Source organism: Haliaeetus albicilla, chromosome 9 (assembly GCF_947461875.1).
Source record: "Haliaeetus albicilla chromosome 9, bHalAlb1.1, whole genome shotgun sequence".
Taxonomy (NCBI): Eukaryota; Metazoa; Chordata; class Aves; order Accipitriformes; family Accipitridae; genus Haliaeetus; species Haliaeetus albicilla.
Window position 1 is genome coordinate 31053836 of NC_091491.1, and position 15340 is coordinate 31069175.

At 51.1% G+C, this 15340-nt stretch overlaps 1 protein-coding gene across 3 annotated transcripts in view; it reads left to right on the forward strand.

Annotated features, from left to right (window-relative positions):
- Positions 1-14954, forward strand: part of P3H2 (prolyl 3-hydroxylase 2) — a 74723-nt gene extending 59769 nt beyond the window's left edge. Inside the window, exons 4-15 of one of the 3 annotated variants that reach the window (XM_069792413.1) lie at positions 1336-1467; positions 2623-2765; positions 4108-4197; positions 4691-4731; positions 5235-5329; positions 8241-8368; positions 8970-9065; positions 9156-9306; positions 9836-9953; positions 10468-10543; positions 11421-11561; positions 12551-14954. In XM_069792413.1, coding sequence (XP_069648514.1) covers positions 1336-1467; positions 2623-2765; positions 4108-4197; positions 4691-4731; positions 5235-5329; positions 8241-8368; positions 8970-9065; positions 9156-9306; positions 9836-9953; positions 10468-10543; positions 11421-11561; positions 12551-12643 — 1304 coding nt within the window. In that variant the 3' untranslated portion in view covers positions 12644-14954. The other 2 variants (XM_069792414.1, XM_069792415.1) reach the window with 2 other exon arrangements.
- Positions 14955-15340: the final 386 nt, after the last annotated feature.

A 15340-nucleotide genomic window follows, 5' to 3' on the forward strand; every position in this document is an offset into this window, starting at 1 on the left:
CAGCGGGGAGTGGGAACACTAATACACCAAGAAAAGAGTTTAAGTTTCTTCAAAACTCATTTCTCTTTTCAATCCCAAGCTGATTTGCTGTGCTGCTGCATGGGGTTGAAACATTCTCACCTCTCCACCCTGGGGACAGATGCATTTCAGTGAATTGATTTCAGTCTATATTGCCTGTTTCTAGGGTACCTTGACAGTACCAAGAAAAAGCAGTGCTTCTCAGTGATGGATTATTCCAGGTCTAGGATGATTAAATATGTTTAAATTACAACAAAATTATTTATGTCCTTTTCCTTCTTGCTTTCCTTAATGTAATACCCTGGATGTATATGGTAAATCAGATGATAACTACTCAGACTACCTGCCCAGAGCAAATGGGGACTGTTTTGAGTTTCCACTTGATTTCATTGCAAATTCCTCAGGCTGTTTTTTTGGCAGCTCTGAGAAATGCTTTGGTAGCGGAGCGCATGGTTTTTTTCAAGCTTGTGTTTGTTTCTTAAGGTTTTTAATGATGTACAGAGACAGAGCAAGCAACGTAGATTTGTAAGTACGTTACAGCAAAGGCTCCAAACTGGAATCAGATGTCGGTGTTGGCTTCGAAATTGTACAGCTGATACAACGCCTGTATTGTGGACTCCCACAAATTAAGAAACCTTGCTAATGGCAGATGTTTACCACATGCTTGGGTTTCCCTGGGAGATATGTCATCTTTGAGAAGCAGCAAACACGGGGATTTTGCTGCCAATATTTACACCTTAGACCTTTCGGACTTGCGGTGCAGGTGCCTTGCTTGGCCATGCTTGAGAAGCTACGCAGACCCTTCTTACCTAAACCTCCCCGTGCCCTCAGGAGCTTTCTTGCTGCAGAAAGGAGAGGATTAAAGACGAGCTGAAGGAAGGGAGTGTGGCGATGGCTTTCGTGTGGCAGCACGTGGCCACCCTGTCTTCACATCTCCACCTGCTTTGTGGGTGTCCTCGCCTTTGGTTTGGCTCTTGGGGTTGAAGAGCTACCTGCCACCTGCATGTCCCTGCACCCATCTGGCTTTCCTGAGCAGAAGCAGCAGTTCCCACCACACAAAAGAGATCCTCAAGCTCCCTCTACAGTTGACAGAAGGAGAAAGGCATTTCTCAAGGGGGACAAAAATGTGACTGCAGCTCTGCACTGGCTTTGGGAAGGAGCCTGAGCTCTTTCTCTAGGTGCACACTTGCCTGCTGGGCCAGAGCAGCATGAGTTGCATGTCCTTCAGCTGGGGAGACTTAACCCCTGTCTGTCCTCGTCTCAGCACCATCACCATCCTTCTCAGTTCTGACTGTCTTCTCCCTCTTTTCTTGGCAGATCACTACATGCAAGTCCTGGCCTGCAAACATGACTGTGTCCGAGAACTTGCCACACGTTCCGGCCGGATCTCACCCATCGAAAATTTCCTTCCCCTCCATTACGACTACTTGCAGTTTGCTTATTACAGAGGTAAAGTCTGCTTCCTGTTCCTCATGGTGCTTGCTGAGTTTTGTTACATTTTGTACAAGTTTGAACTGTTTCACATGGAAATCAGAATATTTCCCCAGTGATGCAGCAGCATGGTCTGAAAGAGTCAGGAAGCAAAGGACATCATTGGCAATTGTCTCTTCAAAAGTCATGTTGACTGAAATGAAATGAAGTATTTTTGTAGAAGTGTTTTAAATCATCAGTGAGGTTTTAAAAGGCCAACCTTTAGCTTAAACATTATTATTCTTTAAATAAAACATGCTTTTTTAGGGTCCTTTCATTTGCCTTTTGATATTCAAGTTCTGGGGATTTATGTTTCACATTTTCTGAAACCAGTTGATACATTTTCTAAGTTAATATATAACAGATATACAAGTTAGCCCAAGCTTATCTCAAGGTGCCAATTTTTGCTAATTACCAGATATTTTAAGATTCACAGTAAAGTTGCAGGAGTTGGCAACATTGCAAAATATCAGGAGTGGCAGTGCTGTAAAATACTGCCAGCTGTGTGGATCTGTATGGTTTTTTATTACATTCTGTTATGTAAAAGAAAATCTAGGCAAAATTCTGATATCTCAGGCTTGTGCTAAGAGCTCTTTCCTGAAAAGGGCAGAAGGTGTGAGGGTCAAAATTGCTACTGAAACCTAAAGCTTCTTCATTCATCAGTGCAATGGGAAGAAAGCTGGAGGAGTCAGCAGCGTTTCGTGCATGGTGTACAGGCTTTTTTATTCTTCTGCCCAATTAGAGGTTTAATGTGGTGGGTAAAACCCTCCAGAGCCCTGAGAGATGCTGCACAGAAGAGAGGCAGTTTGCTGCTGGACAGCATCCACATCCAGCCCATCCAGTTGGATCCAATTTGGATACCATCTGACCTGTGCATGACCACAGAGAAGTTGTGTCTCTCTGCCTCGATTTCCGTGCTGGTGGAATGGAGGGGTTAAGACAAAGTTGCGTCAGAAGAGCCTTCTAAAGTGCTGGGCTCACCCTTCAGCTGATGGAGAGCTCAGGCTGTGCCGTCCCTCTCTGCAGGCTCCCCTCCTCGGCTCTGCCCCGCCGTGCTCTGCGTGAGCCCCCAGCACCGCCGGCGGGGCTGTGCCCTCCTCTGCCCCCCCTGACAACTGTTGTGTTGCCTCCCAGTCGGTGACTATGTAAAAGCCCTGGAGTGTGCCAAGTCCTACCTCCTCTTCCACCCGGACGATGAAGATGTCTTGGAGAATGCGGGTTATTACGAGGGCCTCTTGGAAGGTACAATGGATCCAGATACCATCAAACCCAGGAAGGTGAGGGTGAATGTCGCCTAAGAGCCCTCGGTGGGAGGCTTTAACAAAAGCATCGGCTGGAAATAAAAGCAGCTTGGCAGCTTTCCCACAGTGGGACTGCTTTGGAAACAGATGTGTTGATGCTGGACTAGCTGGTGATGCTAATTGTCAGGGTGCAAGTCCAGAGTCACCGGTGTGGGGGAGAAGCTGGAGGACAGGATCTTCTTTAACTGGGGACTTCAGCTTAGCAAAGCCCAAGCAAGGGCAGGGAGGGTGATGACCGAGTGCCTCAACAACATAAATGCTCCTCTCATTCAGTGCTCCAGAGGAGATGTGGAGGAGGAATGCAATGAAGCACTGAGCAGAGGGCAACCTCCGTTAAGAGGGGGCTGAGAAATATTTTCCCAAGGGGAGGTTGGGATGTCAGCGTTACTCTCAAGTCACTGAGCTTGGAGGTCAGTGCTCAGCCTGTTCTGCGGGGGTAGCTTTGCTATCACAGGGTTAGGATGGGGTCAAACAACCAATACAGAAGAGGAGGAGTTCCTCCCATCCCATCACAGCCCTGCTGAGGCTCATTCCCCATTCCATTCCCTTGGGAATTCCTTGATTTCCAGGAAAATCAAAGTGAATCTGGTAAAATGCTAAAAAAGAAAAGGGAAATGATAAGAAAGAAAACAAGAACAATTATAATTTCTCCTTGCAAAGTGAATGTAGCTACAAAACTGAAGTTGACAAAACCATTTCATTGTTTTGAGTGTTTTGAAGTTTTCTGTAAAAAAAAATTTGATTTTTGCTTTGCAAAGTAATTTTCTAGGAGAAAACCCAGTGTTCTGTTTACAAATTTTTCATTCAAAAAAAGTCCTCTGATGGACGATTTCCAGCTGGCTGGGCTTTGTGGTCCCCATCCGAGCGCCCTGAGTGCATCCCAGGCTGTGATGCTGCAGCCCACCCACTGCCAGGCTATGGGCTCCGCGTTGCAGATGAGGAACCAAGGCACGGCCAAGCCAGGGTCCCTGCTCCGCCAGCCTGAACCTGCCTCCCATTCTGCAGCTGGGGCTTCTCTGGCCAACCTCTTACCTAGATGTTTAGAGGCTTTCCAAGGTGCTCAACACTGCCAGCTATGAACATCTCTTTTGGGGATTCAGGCTTCCTGAATGAGCTGCTGAACACCTCCCCTTCTGTAATGTAGTGAGCGGCTCAGCCCTGAGTCCAGGGTTGCTCTAAGGCATGACCCAAGCATCCCTCACCCCATAGGAGTCTGCGGTGTTGCGTGAAAAGCGAACCCCTCTTGAAGCAGAGATGTATTGCCTGTGTCCTGTGAAAGCTACATGTGCAACTACTCCCCTTTTCCTCTTCTTTTCAGGAAGCAAAAATGCTGCTGCGGCGCCATAAGCTGGAGTCTCACCTCTTGCAGGTGGCTGCGGCCGGCCTCGGGTACACCTACACAGAGCCGGTAATGCCTGGGTCCGCTATGGCGAGGACCTTTAGGAATTCACAGCTATAGGACCAGCTTCCCCCCTCCCTTCTCCTATAAAGCGAGTCCTGTATAGGTGACTCGGGAGCTGGGTCTTCGCCTGTTCCCTGTGGCATAATGGTGATGGCAAAGCAAGGAAGGCAGCCGTTCCCAGGGTGAAGGAGAAGCAGACACAGCCTAGTCCAGCTCCCTTGCCGTGGTGCCTGGCTGTGTCTCAGCCACTGCCACGGTGGTCAGGTGGGACAGAGAAGGCTGGGCAAGCCGGGCTTCCTCTGTACTTGTCCTACGATGCCTGTTTGGGTTGGGGTTACATTTTCAATTTGGTGACCCCAGGCAATTGCCCAAAGTTGTGTGGGATGGATCCATACCAGAGAGGCTGGCTGATGTCCCGGGGAGCGAGGCAGAGCAGGTAGGTCCCTGGCTTTGACTGGAGCATTAAGTTAAGAAACATGACCTCTCTCTTTTCCCGCAGAACTACTGGAACAGGTACGGCGCCCGCCAGGATGAGCACAGGTGAGCCACCACACCGCAGCTTCACCAGTCCCCTCAGTGGGGTGAAGGGGATGTGCCCATGATGGGCTACCAGCATGCCACTTGGGGGGTTGCTGCCCATGCACCCCAGAACACCATCATGGTTGAATTAGGGCCCTTTGCCCCTTACCATTAGAAACATTCCCACAAGCACCTTATTTTAGCTGAGTGCCTCAAAACCAGCGATGGTCTAGAGGGAACTTGGTCGGTGAGGCAAGTGGTGCTGTTCAGGTTTGTTGGTGTCTGTGCTTTGCTGGTGGAAACTGTTGTTTCCATTACCAGAAAAACAGTTTGCCACAGGACAGGGTGAGGCTTCTTCTGCCTGTATGATTGTGACATTTGTACAAAGTACCAATTTGCCCGTTTTTTAAATTTTTCGATTTTTTTCATTGCGCCAGTTTCCGAAGGGTGCAAAACAGTACAACTGCCAGAACTGGAGACCTGTGGCCAAAGTCACAATGTTCCGCTTCTCTCTTGCTCCTCAGTGTCCCATCAAGTATTAGCAGTGAACCAGAGGATGGGCCCCGGCTGTCCCTGGCAAAGAAACCCATGCCAAAACCAGATCGAGAGTTGAAAGAGGGTAAGTCTGATAAAGATGTTTCAAAAAAATCAGAAGGTTTTTTCCTATTGCTAGAGACTGCAGACTGCAAAGGCTGGCTGCTGAGCAGTGAGGGCCAGTCCTACCTGAAGGGGTTGAAGTTTTGTTTAAGAGACAAAGAAGTCTTCGATGCTGCCACAGCATTTCTGGGCCGGTTGGGTCTGTGGGTCCCACCAGCACTGCTCTGCTCTTGGAGATGCTTCTCCCACCTGCTGAGCTGCTCAGTACAGAGCCCTAAGACATGGAGCTTGGAGGCTGGGTCCTCCTCACCGCAGGGAAGGTGGCACCAGCAAACAGTAGTCTTTCCCCCCGAGGTGCTTTTAAGATTAAAATGTTCCCTGTTGTCCAGGCTGCAGAAGGACGGATGCTGGAGGTACTAGGTTTCGGGAACTCCGGTCCTGATGCTTTGCTAAATGTGCTGGATCACACCATATCAACAGCCGTTTCTGTTCGCAGACTGGCTTGCAATTTCATGTCTTGGCTTACATCAAATCACTTGGTTTTAAGGCCTGTCGGCAGACATTTCAACTGATTTCAGCACATTTTGGTCAACCACAGAAAATACCATAACTTCTTCTACTAAAGACAAGATTTCCCCCATAACAATTTTGAAAAACTATATTGTAGCCAAATACCAAAGCATGATCCTCGCTGCAAAACAACAGGATCTCAAGCCAGGAGGTGTCTTGTGTCTCTAGTAGGCCAGCTCCACAGCAGCAGGCAATTAAACCTCCCTGTAATGCAATGGATGGTTGCACTTTTGGGGGAATTTCACAGCTTTCCACAGCCCAGGTTCTCTCCAGCTGCTCAGTGTCCTGTTCAGAGTATTGTTATCCCTTCTCTAGCCATACATAAAATAGGCAAATAGCACAGGAAGATCCTGAAGAGCTTGCTTAAGGCAAGAGCTGGTTGATTTATATTTGTTGGCCTGTTTGCCTTCTATAACCAAATAATTTCAGAGCGTGTCTTTCTCTGTTTTTAATTCTCTCTATGCTTATATTCTGGTTTAGTTGCAGAATGTTTTCAAGTTTACAAAGAAAACTGAAACCATTCAAAAAGAAAATGGGATTTTTTGTCCAACCAGCTGCTTCCTTTCTCTGTTGTCTTTTTTTCTTTCTCTCTTTTCACTTGGAAAAAGAAGAGAAAAGGCCAAAAGAAAAAAGAAAAGTCTATTTTAATTTTGTACTTCTCTTCTGTACTTCTATCCTCCCCGCTTTCTCCTTTCTGCCAATTCCTTCACTCGCAAAAGTCCAGAGAATTCCCCAATCAGTTTGGGGTGTTTTTCCCAGAGCATACACACAGGAAACAGGTCTCTCTCTTTCTGCTGGTGCTTAGAGGCGGTGGGGGCAAGGAAGGCAGCCAGGAGCACGCTGCTGGTCTGGGACAAGGGTTCAGTGTTCACAGCACAGGGCAGCCCCCTCCCCCCCCAGTTCCTTGGGAGAAACAGAAGGAACAGAGGAAGTGGTGAGTGATGCCTTCCAGGTTCATCCCTCATGTGCCTACGGCTGGGGAAGAGCAACATCTGAGCTGGAAAACTCAGCCCTGAGTTGGAGTATGCATTTCAGAGTCCCGTTTCTGATCCAGCTGCATTTATAATAAATGCTATTATCGAGCAACAAGAACAGCAAAGTGAACATGAGGAACGTCCCATCCTTTCCATTTCCAAGAAACCTAACTCTTGAGAAATAAAGTCATGGGGCTAGTGGCAGGGTCCTTCCCTCAGGGTTACGTGTCCGCCATAGGCCAAGGAGACCTTCCAAAAACACACAGTGCACCTCAACAGAGGAAAAGTAGTAATTATAAAAGCAGTGTAACACAGAAGTTTCCTTGTGCCACATGGTGAGAGGAGCTCTGTGGCTCTGTTTCCTCTGTTTTATTGTGGCTTTGTGACAACAGATAATTTTTCCCACAATTTAGATGCATTTCACTGTCCTCCTGGAGAACCATTTGGTTTAGGCTTTTATTGTTGCCATTTCTTTCATTCTCTCTCTTTGAGGAGATGGGGCGAAGAGGCTTCAGAAGATGGTGATGTAGTGGCCTCGCCATGTTTTTCTGCTCAGGCAAATTTGATGGGGATGGATCCAAATATCTTGTAAAGAGCTAATCTCTCTCTTCTTGTCCATTCGCTCAGCACGTGGCAAGGCTCAGTTGCCCCATACGAGGCAGGAGCCCAGCAGTGTGCAAGCCCAGCCACGGTTGTATTCCCATCCCAGGGATGCTACCTGGGACCTCCAAAATGCAGCCAAGGCATTGGCTTCTGGCAGGCAGAGAGAGGCAGCTCAGAGGAAAGGAGCAAGGGATGGCAAGGATGGCCATGGCAGCTCCTTTGCCTCTGTGGAGGAGGATTGTCCTCAGGGTCCTCCGGCTTGCCCCCTCCCAGCCTCCCTTCTTGGTGTAGAACAAGTGATGCTTGCTGCAAGCTCGGCACCACATTAGGTTTTCTATGTGTGTAAAAGACAAAAAAAACCACTGATAATTGGAGAGAGTGGCTTTGCATGTCAAGCTGGCAACATCCACACAGCGCAAATGCGATGGAAACTTATGGCCTCCATTGATGTTGGCTGCTGGGCAGGACAGCCACGTTAGCTGGTGTCTCTCATTGTGTCCCATCGAGTTTTGGCATTTTTAGTCTGTGTTCCCTGCGTTTACAAGGCAGCTAATGAGAAGGTGGAAAATGCTGATGCTCTTGCAGCAAATTGATTTCATCTCCGGGTGTTTCCTTTGCTTCTGTTTCTTTTGTTGCTGATGTGAGGCCAAACTTTGCTCTCTGCTGTGAAGCTCTTTCCCTGGCAGTGCACCCGGGTGACTTCAGCTGGCCCTCAGCCATGGTACAAGATGTCAATGAGGCCATTGCCTGTTCAGCAGGGTTGTTTTCTGTCTCTCTTTCCATCAGGAGGTCCGCTTCTCTACAGCGATGTGAAGTTTGTCTACAACTCGCAGCAGCTGAATGGCACCCAGCGAGTACTACTGGATAACGTCATCTCAGAGGAGCAGTGTCGAGAGCTTCACAGGGTGGCCAGTGTGAGTAGGCAATGCCCCTGGGGGGGGATGTGACTGTCACCTGGGCTGCGTGCCTGATGCTTTCCCCAGCATCTGACTGGTGAGAGCTGAATGTGTGATCAGCCCCTGGAGAAGCTCTGGGTTCATGTCTCACTCTTGAGTGTTGCATCTGATGCCAGGATGCCTGTGGAGAGCAGTCAGACACTTATCTCCATAACACACCCCTAACTGCAGCACAGGAGCTGCTGCTCCATTTTGGGCTGTTCTTAGAAACATGCTGCAAGACAGAGCCCCTGCAGAAATAGCTCTTTGCCACACATTATACACAATCCCAAAGGATGCTCATCCACAAGCCTGGTTGAGCCTTCTCATTCATCGTCAACTGAGCCTGGGAGGGGACTAAGGGTGCCTGAACATCCCCAGTAGGGAGGTGGGTGGCTGTTTTCCAGCATTTCAGAATGGACTGTGTTCATGAAGAGCTGGAGTGCCTTCCCACCCAACTCACCTGTCCCGGTGAATGCAGCCCTGGGAGATTTGGGGAAGAGGGTTCCTGGTGCTTCTATTGCAGCTCCCCCTCTCCTGGGGAACCAGTTCATGCCTCACCCGTGTTCGTGTCTTTCAGGGGATCGTGTTGGCTGGAGACGGTTACAGGGGCAAAACCTCCCCCCACACCCCGAACGAGAGATTTGAAGGAGCCACCGTCCTCAAAGCCCTCAAGGTACATCTCCTTCCCCTCCTCCTCCTCTCCCATGCCCTCCCTCCCAGCTGGCGTGTGGCACTGACCCTCTCGCCCCTTCTCTTTGCCCAGTACGGCTATGAGGGCCGCGTCCCGCTGAAGAGCGCCCGGCTCTTCTACGACATCAGCGAGAAGGCTCGCAGGATCGTCGAGTCCTACTTCATGCTGAACTCCACGCTCTACTTCTCCTACACCCACCTAGTGTGCCGCACCGCCCTCTCCGGTGAGGGCTCGGGGGCCCAGTAGTGGGACAGGGCTGGGAGGGCAGGAGGGGTTCAGCCCTCCACGGAGAGTTTATGAGTGGGGGACCCAAGCCTGAGAGTAGCTCTGTTTTGCCTGATGCTCCAACTGGTGGCTGAGGGCTGGGCCAAGTCACCGTCCCCACAGCGGTAAAGGGTCGGCACTGCTGTCCCAAAGAAGCTAATTTCTGGGGTGTCTCTTGTTTTTCATGTCTCCAACTCTTCCTCTTTTCTCCTCCCCCTTTTCTTGCCTCCTCTCACTGTCCCTTCTCCTTTCCACCCCCCCAGCTCTCCATCTCGCTTCCCTGCAGTAAGGAACAAGCAGGGCTGTGCAGATCTGGGTCCTCAGATGTTGCCTTTTCTCCCCAGCCTTTCCTTTCCTCCTTTCATCTGTAAACACCACCCGGAGTGGGGTCGGGGCAGGCTCCCCACCATGACGGACCCCACAGAGCATGGCATTTCCATCTCATCCACCCCTTCTCCCCCTCCCTTCCTCCACATGGTCCTGCCTAGGCCAGCAGGAGAGGAGGAATGACCTGAGCCACCCCATCCACGCTGACAATTGCCTCTTGGACCCTGAGGCCAACGAGTGCTGGAAGGAGCCTCCTGCCTATACCTTTCGAGATTACAGGTAGGAAGGAAGTGGGGAGCTGCCGCTGGGGACCCTCCAGGCATCCTGCTCCACGGGCTGTAAGCCCTAAAGCCGGTACATCCCAGCCATGGCAGAAGTGAGATCCAGCAGGTAGTTTCTGGGGGCGGCAAGCATTGTGGCTAAGCTTCAAGCCAGGGTTTAACTGTAAAGGCTCTGTGACATTTTAGGGTCAGGAGAGTCCAGCAGTGGCCCACAGGGCTGTGTCTCTGTCAGGTGGTTTTGGTGCAAAACAGGAGGGTGAGAGCTCGTGGGAGCCAGGGGATATTTTGAGAATCGTACCCTAGCCAAGAAGAGATCTGCTGGTTCTCAGCTGTGGCTCCAAAATGAGGGCAGTTTGGGTGGCCCTGACAGGCCCCACAGCAGGACCTCCCCTGCCCAGCAGCCCCCCCACCCCATCTCAGTGGAGCAATGCAGATCCTGCCTCGGAGGTGGGGGTCAGCCCCGAGCCCCCCCTGCCGCTTCCCTCACAGGGGTCTCCTGCTTCCTCCTCCAGTGCCCTCCTGTATATGAATGCAGATTTCGAAGGAGGCGAGTTCATTTTCACCGAGATGGATGCCAAAACTGTGACGGTAAGTTGGTGCTGTCAACCAAATGCCCTTCCTCAGCAGCCTGTGCTGCTGGGGCTCTGGGCTTCCCCAGGCAGCCTACGGCTCCTACCTTACAAAGAGGCCATACAAAATCCTGCTGGCAGAGGTGCACAAACCTTCTGTGCCCTGCCCAGAGGCTGCGCAGAGCAGGAAGCCTGCAGATCAGAGGGATGGCTGAGAGTTGTCCCTGCCTGGAGGACCACTGAGCTCCCACCCCATCTTGTGGCCAAACATGAAGCAATGCCTCTGTACCTATGCAGGGTCTGGCCCAGAGCAGGTCACGGTGGTGGATATCGGTCCCTGAGGGGGATGGGGCTCAGGTACAAGCTCCCACCTCTGCAGGGGGCCTTTTGGGAGGCTGGGCACCCCCTCTGTGGTTGGACAGAGCAGCTGGGCACCATGCTGGGGCTCTGAAGTCCAGTAGATGCTGGAGGGTAGATTGCATCTACCTAAGACCAGTGCCAGAGGGTTGATTTGGTTCTGCCCCCGAGGTTCTGCAGGATACCAGAAGAAAGGCATTTCACAGCCCGTGCCAGGGTTAGCCTGAACCTCCCTGGAGCTATGCTGTGGCAGTTTTGCTGTAGGTGGTCACCTACAGGCTTTGCAAGGAGTCCTTGCAGCCTTTCTGCATGATGGCTGCACAGCTGGAGCAAGCCTCACACCTCCCTATTTATCCCACACAGTTTTACAGCCATGCCCAGAGCTCTGCATGTCCGCCAGAGCATCTCACTGAGTCCTGGGGTGATGCAGAGAGATGCCCAGTAAGATTCTAGGCCCTGGGCCATGACAAGCCCAGACACGGCCAGTGCATGCAGCCATGCTGCTCCTTGCCACCCTGGTGTCGCCTCTTTTCCCACAGGCCTCCATCAAGCCCAAGTGTGGGCGAATGATCAGCTTCTCGTCAGGCGGTGAGAACCCCCATGGAGTGAAGGCGGTTACCAAAGGCCAACGGTGTGCTGTGGCTCTCTGGTTCACCTTGGACCCGCTTTACAGAGAGCTGGTGAGTCCCTCCACCATGATGTGAGGGGAGCTAGGGGGTACCCAGCATCCTGGATGCACCTGGACCATCTTCAGCCTCCAGTCCCAGCACATCTATTCTCCCCCCCATCACACCCCATGCAGCAGCGTTCCCATCTGCTGCACCACAGGGACATGAGCTGGTGGCCCTGGGACCAAACAGTTTTCCCTGCTACCCATTCTCCTGGGCATCCATGGGGTGCAGGGCCGGGCTGGGGTGCTGAGCGGGGTGCGGGAGAGCTCTGCACAGGGCTGGGCTGGCCATTTCTGACACCTAGTGGCAATAACCTGATGAACGGGGAAGTCCTCCACAGCTCGGAGGCCAGTGATGTGCGGCTGCTGCCAGGTCCTCAAAAGCAGTTTGGCAGCCTGAAGTCCATGGGTCTGGGCAGCTGGATGCCTTGGGAGAGCTGGGCTATGGTGCCTTTCAACAGGCAACCTCCAAGCAAAATTAGATGCAGGGAGAGAGCAAAACCCTTGTCCCTTTGCCTTGTGAAGCAGGTGGGCTGCGAGGTTTTGGGAGAAGCTTATTTTCAGAGAGCTTTACTGTCTCTCTGCTTTTTGGCACTAGCTGAAATTCCTCTGTGTTTGGTGCTTCTATGGTAGGCGATCAGCCCTGACCAGGGAGCTGGAAATCCACGTCAAGCAGAGGGGACAGGAGGAGGGGATGCTGTGGCAGTGGCCGCTAGTGAAGTGTGATGAGGGAACAGCAATACACCAGCTCTGCCCCAACCATTGCAGCCCCTGGAGGGAGGAGGGAATAAGGGATTGAGGTCCAAAGTGATTTGATTAGTTTTGCCCAGCAAATCCCCAGCTCAAGTCTCAGGCTGTCCCTTGTCCTCTCAACTACACTGCTGGTCCTTGGACGAACTGCTTGTTGTGGGTCCTCCCAGCAGGCTGAGCCGTGCTGAATAAGCTGAGAGCAGGCACCGAAGCTTTGCTGTTACAGTTCCTTCCCTTCTCCTCTTGCAGGAGCGAATCCAGGCAGATGAAGTGATCGCGATGTTGGACCAGGAGCATCTAGGACCCAGCGAAATGAACATCAACCCAAAGGATGAGCTATGAACTAGGCCAAAGACTTTTTCTATCAAATATTTATTTAATATTGTTAATCTTATTAGAACCCTTCTATTTTTGTACAGAGCCGCTGTATAAATTAACAAGTTAATATGATTGTGGAGTGTCAGGAGTGCCTCTTCTGTGTTTAGCCCAGCTCTTGCTGGGACCCCTTATCTCTGTGCCAGCATCTTCTGCTGCGACTGACTCTGCCTCTGGGATTCTCTGCCCTTCCCTAGCACTTCTCAGGACTTATTCAGGCCCACTGTACCCCCTTGGAGAACCCCTTTTTTCCTTCCTCAGCCAGAAATAGCTGCTTCTCTTCAGACTCTGCTAGAGAAATGTCTCAGGTGTGATAACAGACCAGTCTTCCTGCCCCTGCTAAGTGCTGGCTGAAGGCCCGGGCAGTGCTGCCCTGGGGGAACCTGGAGCACAAGTAGCACAAGTCAGTTATTTCCATCTTAGAGCCCTTCACCATTTGAAATATGCTTTTTAGGGGAAAAAAAAAAAAAGCAAAATGCAGGTCCTAGAAAAATGCATCTCTCTCTGTAGCTGTACAAAGCTGGCGTTTGGGCATTAATTCTTAGCAGAGCTTCCAGAGATCACCTGCTGGGCAGGGGCTTGAGCTGTGCACGGGCAAGAAGGGGTTTAATTTGCAGCTGACTCTGGTGAAATAGGGTCTGTCACTCATGTTCAGTCCCTGCTCTTGCTAATGGCTTGGGATGCGTGAAAGAAACTGCTTCACAGTGCATCCTTTGAGCTTCCAGGCCAGTGCTGCTCCTGGAAAAAAATGAGGTTAGAATTCATCATTTCCAGGTCCATGTTGGAAAGCAGCTGAAAGGCTCAGGGATGTTACAGTGCCACGGTGTTGGGTGATCATGGTGCAGCTTTGTACTCTGGAAGTCCTGGGTGTATCTTCCCATCCTGACAGTGCAGGAGCACATGTTCATGGTGTGTTAGTATCTATTTCCTCAGTATTTCTGACGCAGTCTGAGGATGTTGCAGTGAAAGCACATGCTGCTTAAGAGATTTTCTATGCCAGTAACTGCTGCTAAGCTAGTACATCATCCCTCTCCCACCATTGAATTAACTCTGGCACCTTAGACCTTCAGACTTGCTGTGCCAGTGCCTTGCTTGGCTGTGCTTGAGAAGCTGCACCTATCCCTTAGTCCATGGGATCAGAGCAGCCCCTACCTCAGTCAGAGCTAACACTGAAGTCACAGAACTGCCCACCTCCCACAGCCCAGACACAGGGACAGCTTTTATCTTGACCCAACAGCTGCTTCTGCTGCTAGAAAGCAGTTCCTAAAAGGCAGGTTGCAGCAATCTTTGCTGGTGAATTTATTGCAAGGCTGCTGTCTCTCCAGAAAGCACTGCAAGGAGCTTGGCTGGCATTTGCATCCTTGAGTGGCTTTTCTCAGCTCGTTGCTGCACTGGAACTTTCTCAGTCCTTTTCTGCTCCCCTCTGCCAGTGTTGGCATTTCCAGGACTTAAAATCTGCAATAGGGAATTGTCTTTTTTCTCTTTGTTCATGCAGCTTGTGCCTACCCAAATCTTCCAGGCTCATAAGCACTCTCTTCTTATCTAGTCACTGGCTGCAAAGGGTGCGCAGACAAGGATGGTCCTTCTGTAGAGATCTCCTCAAAAGCTGATCCTGGGTGAGATCAAGGGGATCTCAGTGCATCTGGAAAAACAAATGCCCAGTGAAGGGGGCACCATTACTGCCTAGAAAATGATGGAAGGGTCATTTGCTGCACCTCCTCCAATGTGGAATCTGCAAGGGAGAAAGCTCTGAGTGTTTCTAAGCCACCAGTGTAGCTTGTTTCTTGGAGGTTATATCTCCCTTCCTCATAGACTGTTGAAAAGATTCATTGCGTTGGCTCCCCAAAGAACTGCCCACAGGTCTCTGCTTTCAGAGACCCTTCCCTGCTTAAATACTTAACACACCTTTTTTTAAATAGCCAGAGGAAAAGCTGGAGGGAAGAAGTGGAGGGCAGCAGGAGAGCTGAAATGCCAGTTGTGTTGTCCGCCGTCTGCACCACGCTATTGCATCCAAGGCTTGACTCCTACGTGCCGCACCTTCAGCATGAGTTTGTGCTGCCATCCCCCTGACAACCACATCTGCCTGAGCACGTCCTGCAGAGCTGCCCCCTCCCCAAGCAGCTCGGTGCAGACCCTGCCCTCCCAGGGGCTGTGGGGATCCCACCAGCAGGTCCTCCTGCAGGAAAGTGGGAGGGGGGCATGGTGGGTAGTGGTTTGTTTGCTGCTGTGGTGGTTAGCCAGAGCTGTGTCTAAATCCAGGGGAAATAAACTAAACACATCTGGGCCTCTCTTTGTCTTTCTTTAGCCAAATACTAGAAGGGGGAGACTGGGGGGGGGTATGCGGTTCGTCTCATGATGGTGCCTCTCCCTTTGGGGTTTCCTGCCCCAGTCTCTAGAGCACACGCACACATCCCCCGTGCTGGAGGAGCATCAGAGACACTGATGCGGACAGGATTAAGCAAAAAGTCATGTGCGTGCATTTGCCTGCCTGTCCATCTCCTTTTCTCTGCATCCAGCCGCCTAATAACTTACACACCATTGGCACACTTCAGGCAATTTGGAGAACAGGAGGAGGGTGTCACAGCCCCCTGTGCGCTGCTGGGATTTGCAGCAGGCTGGGCAGCGAAGTGGGGTGCTGGCCGACTTCTGGTGAAACAGCAGCTT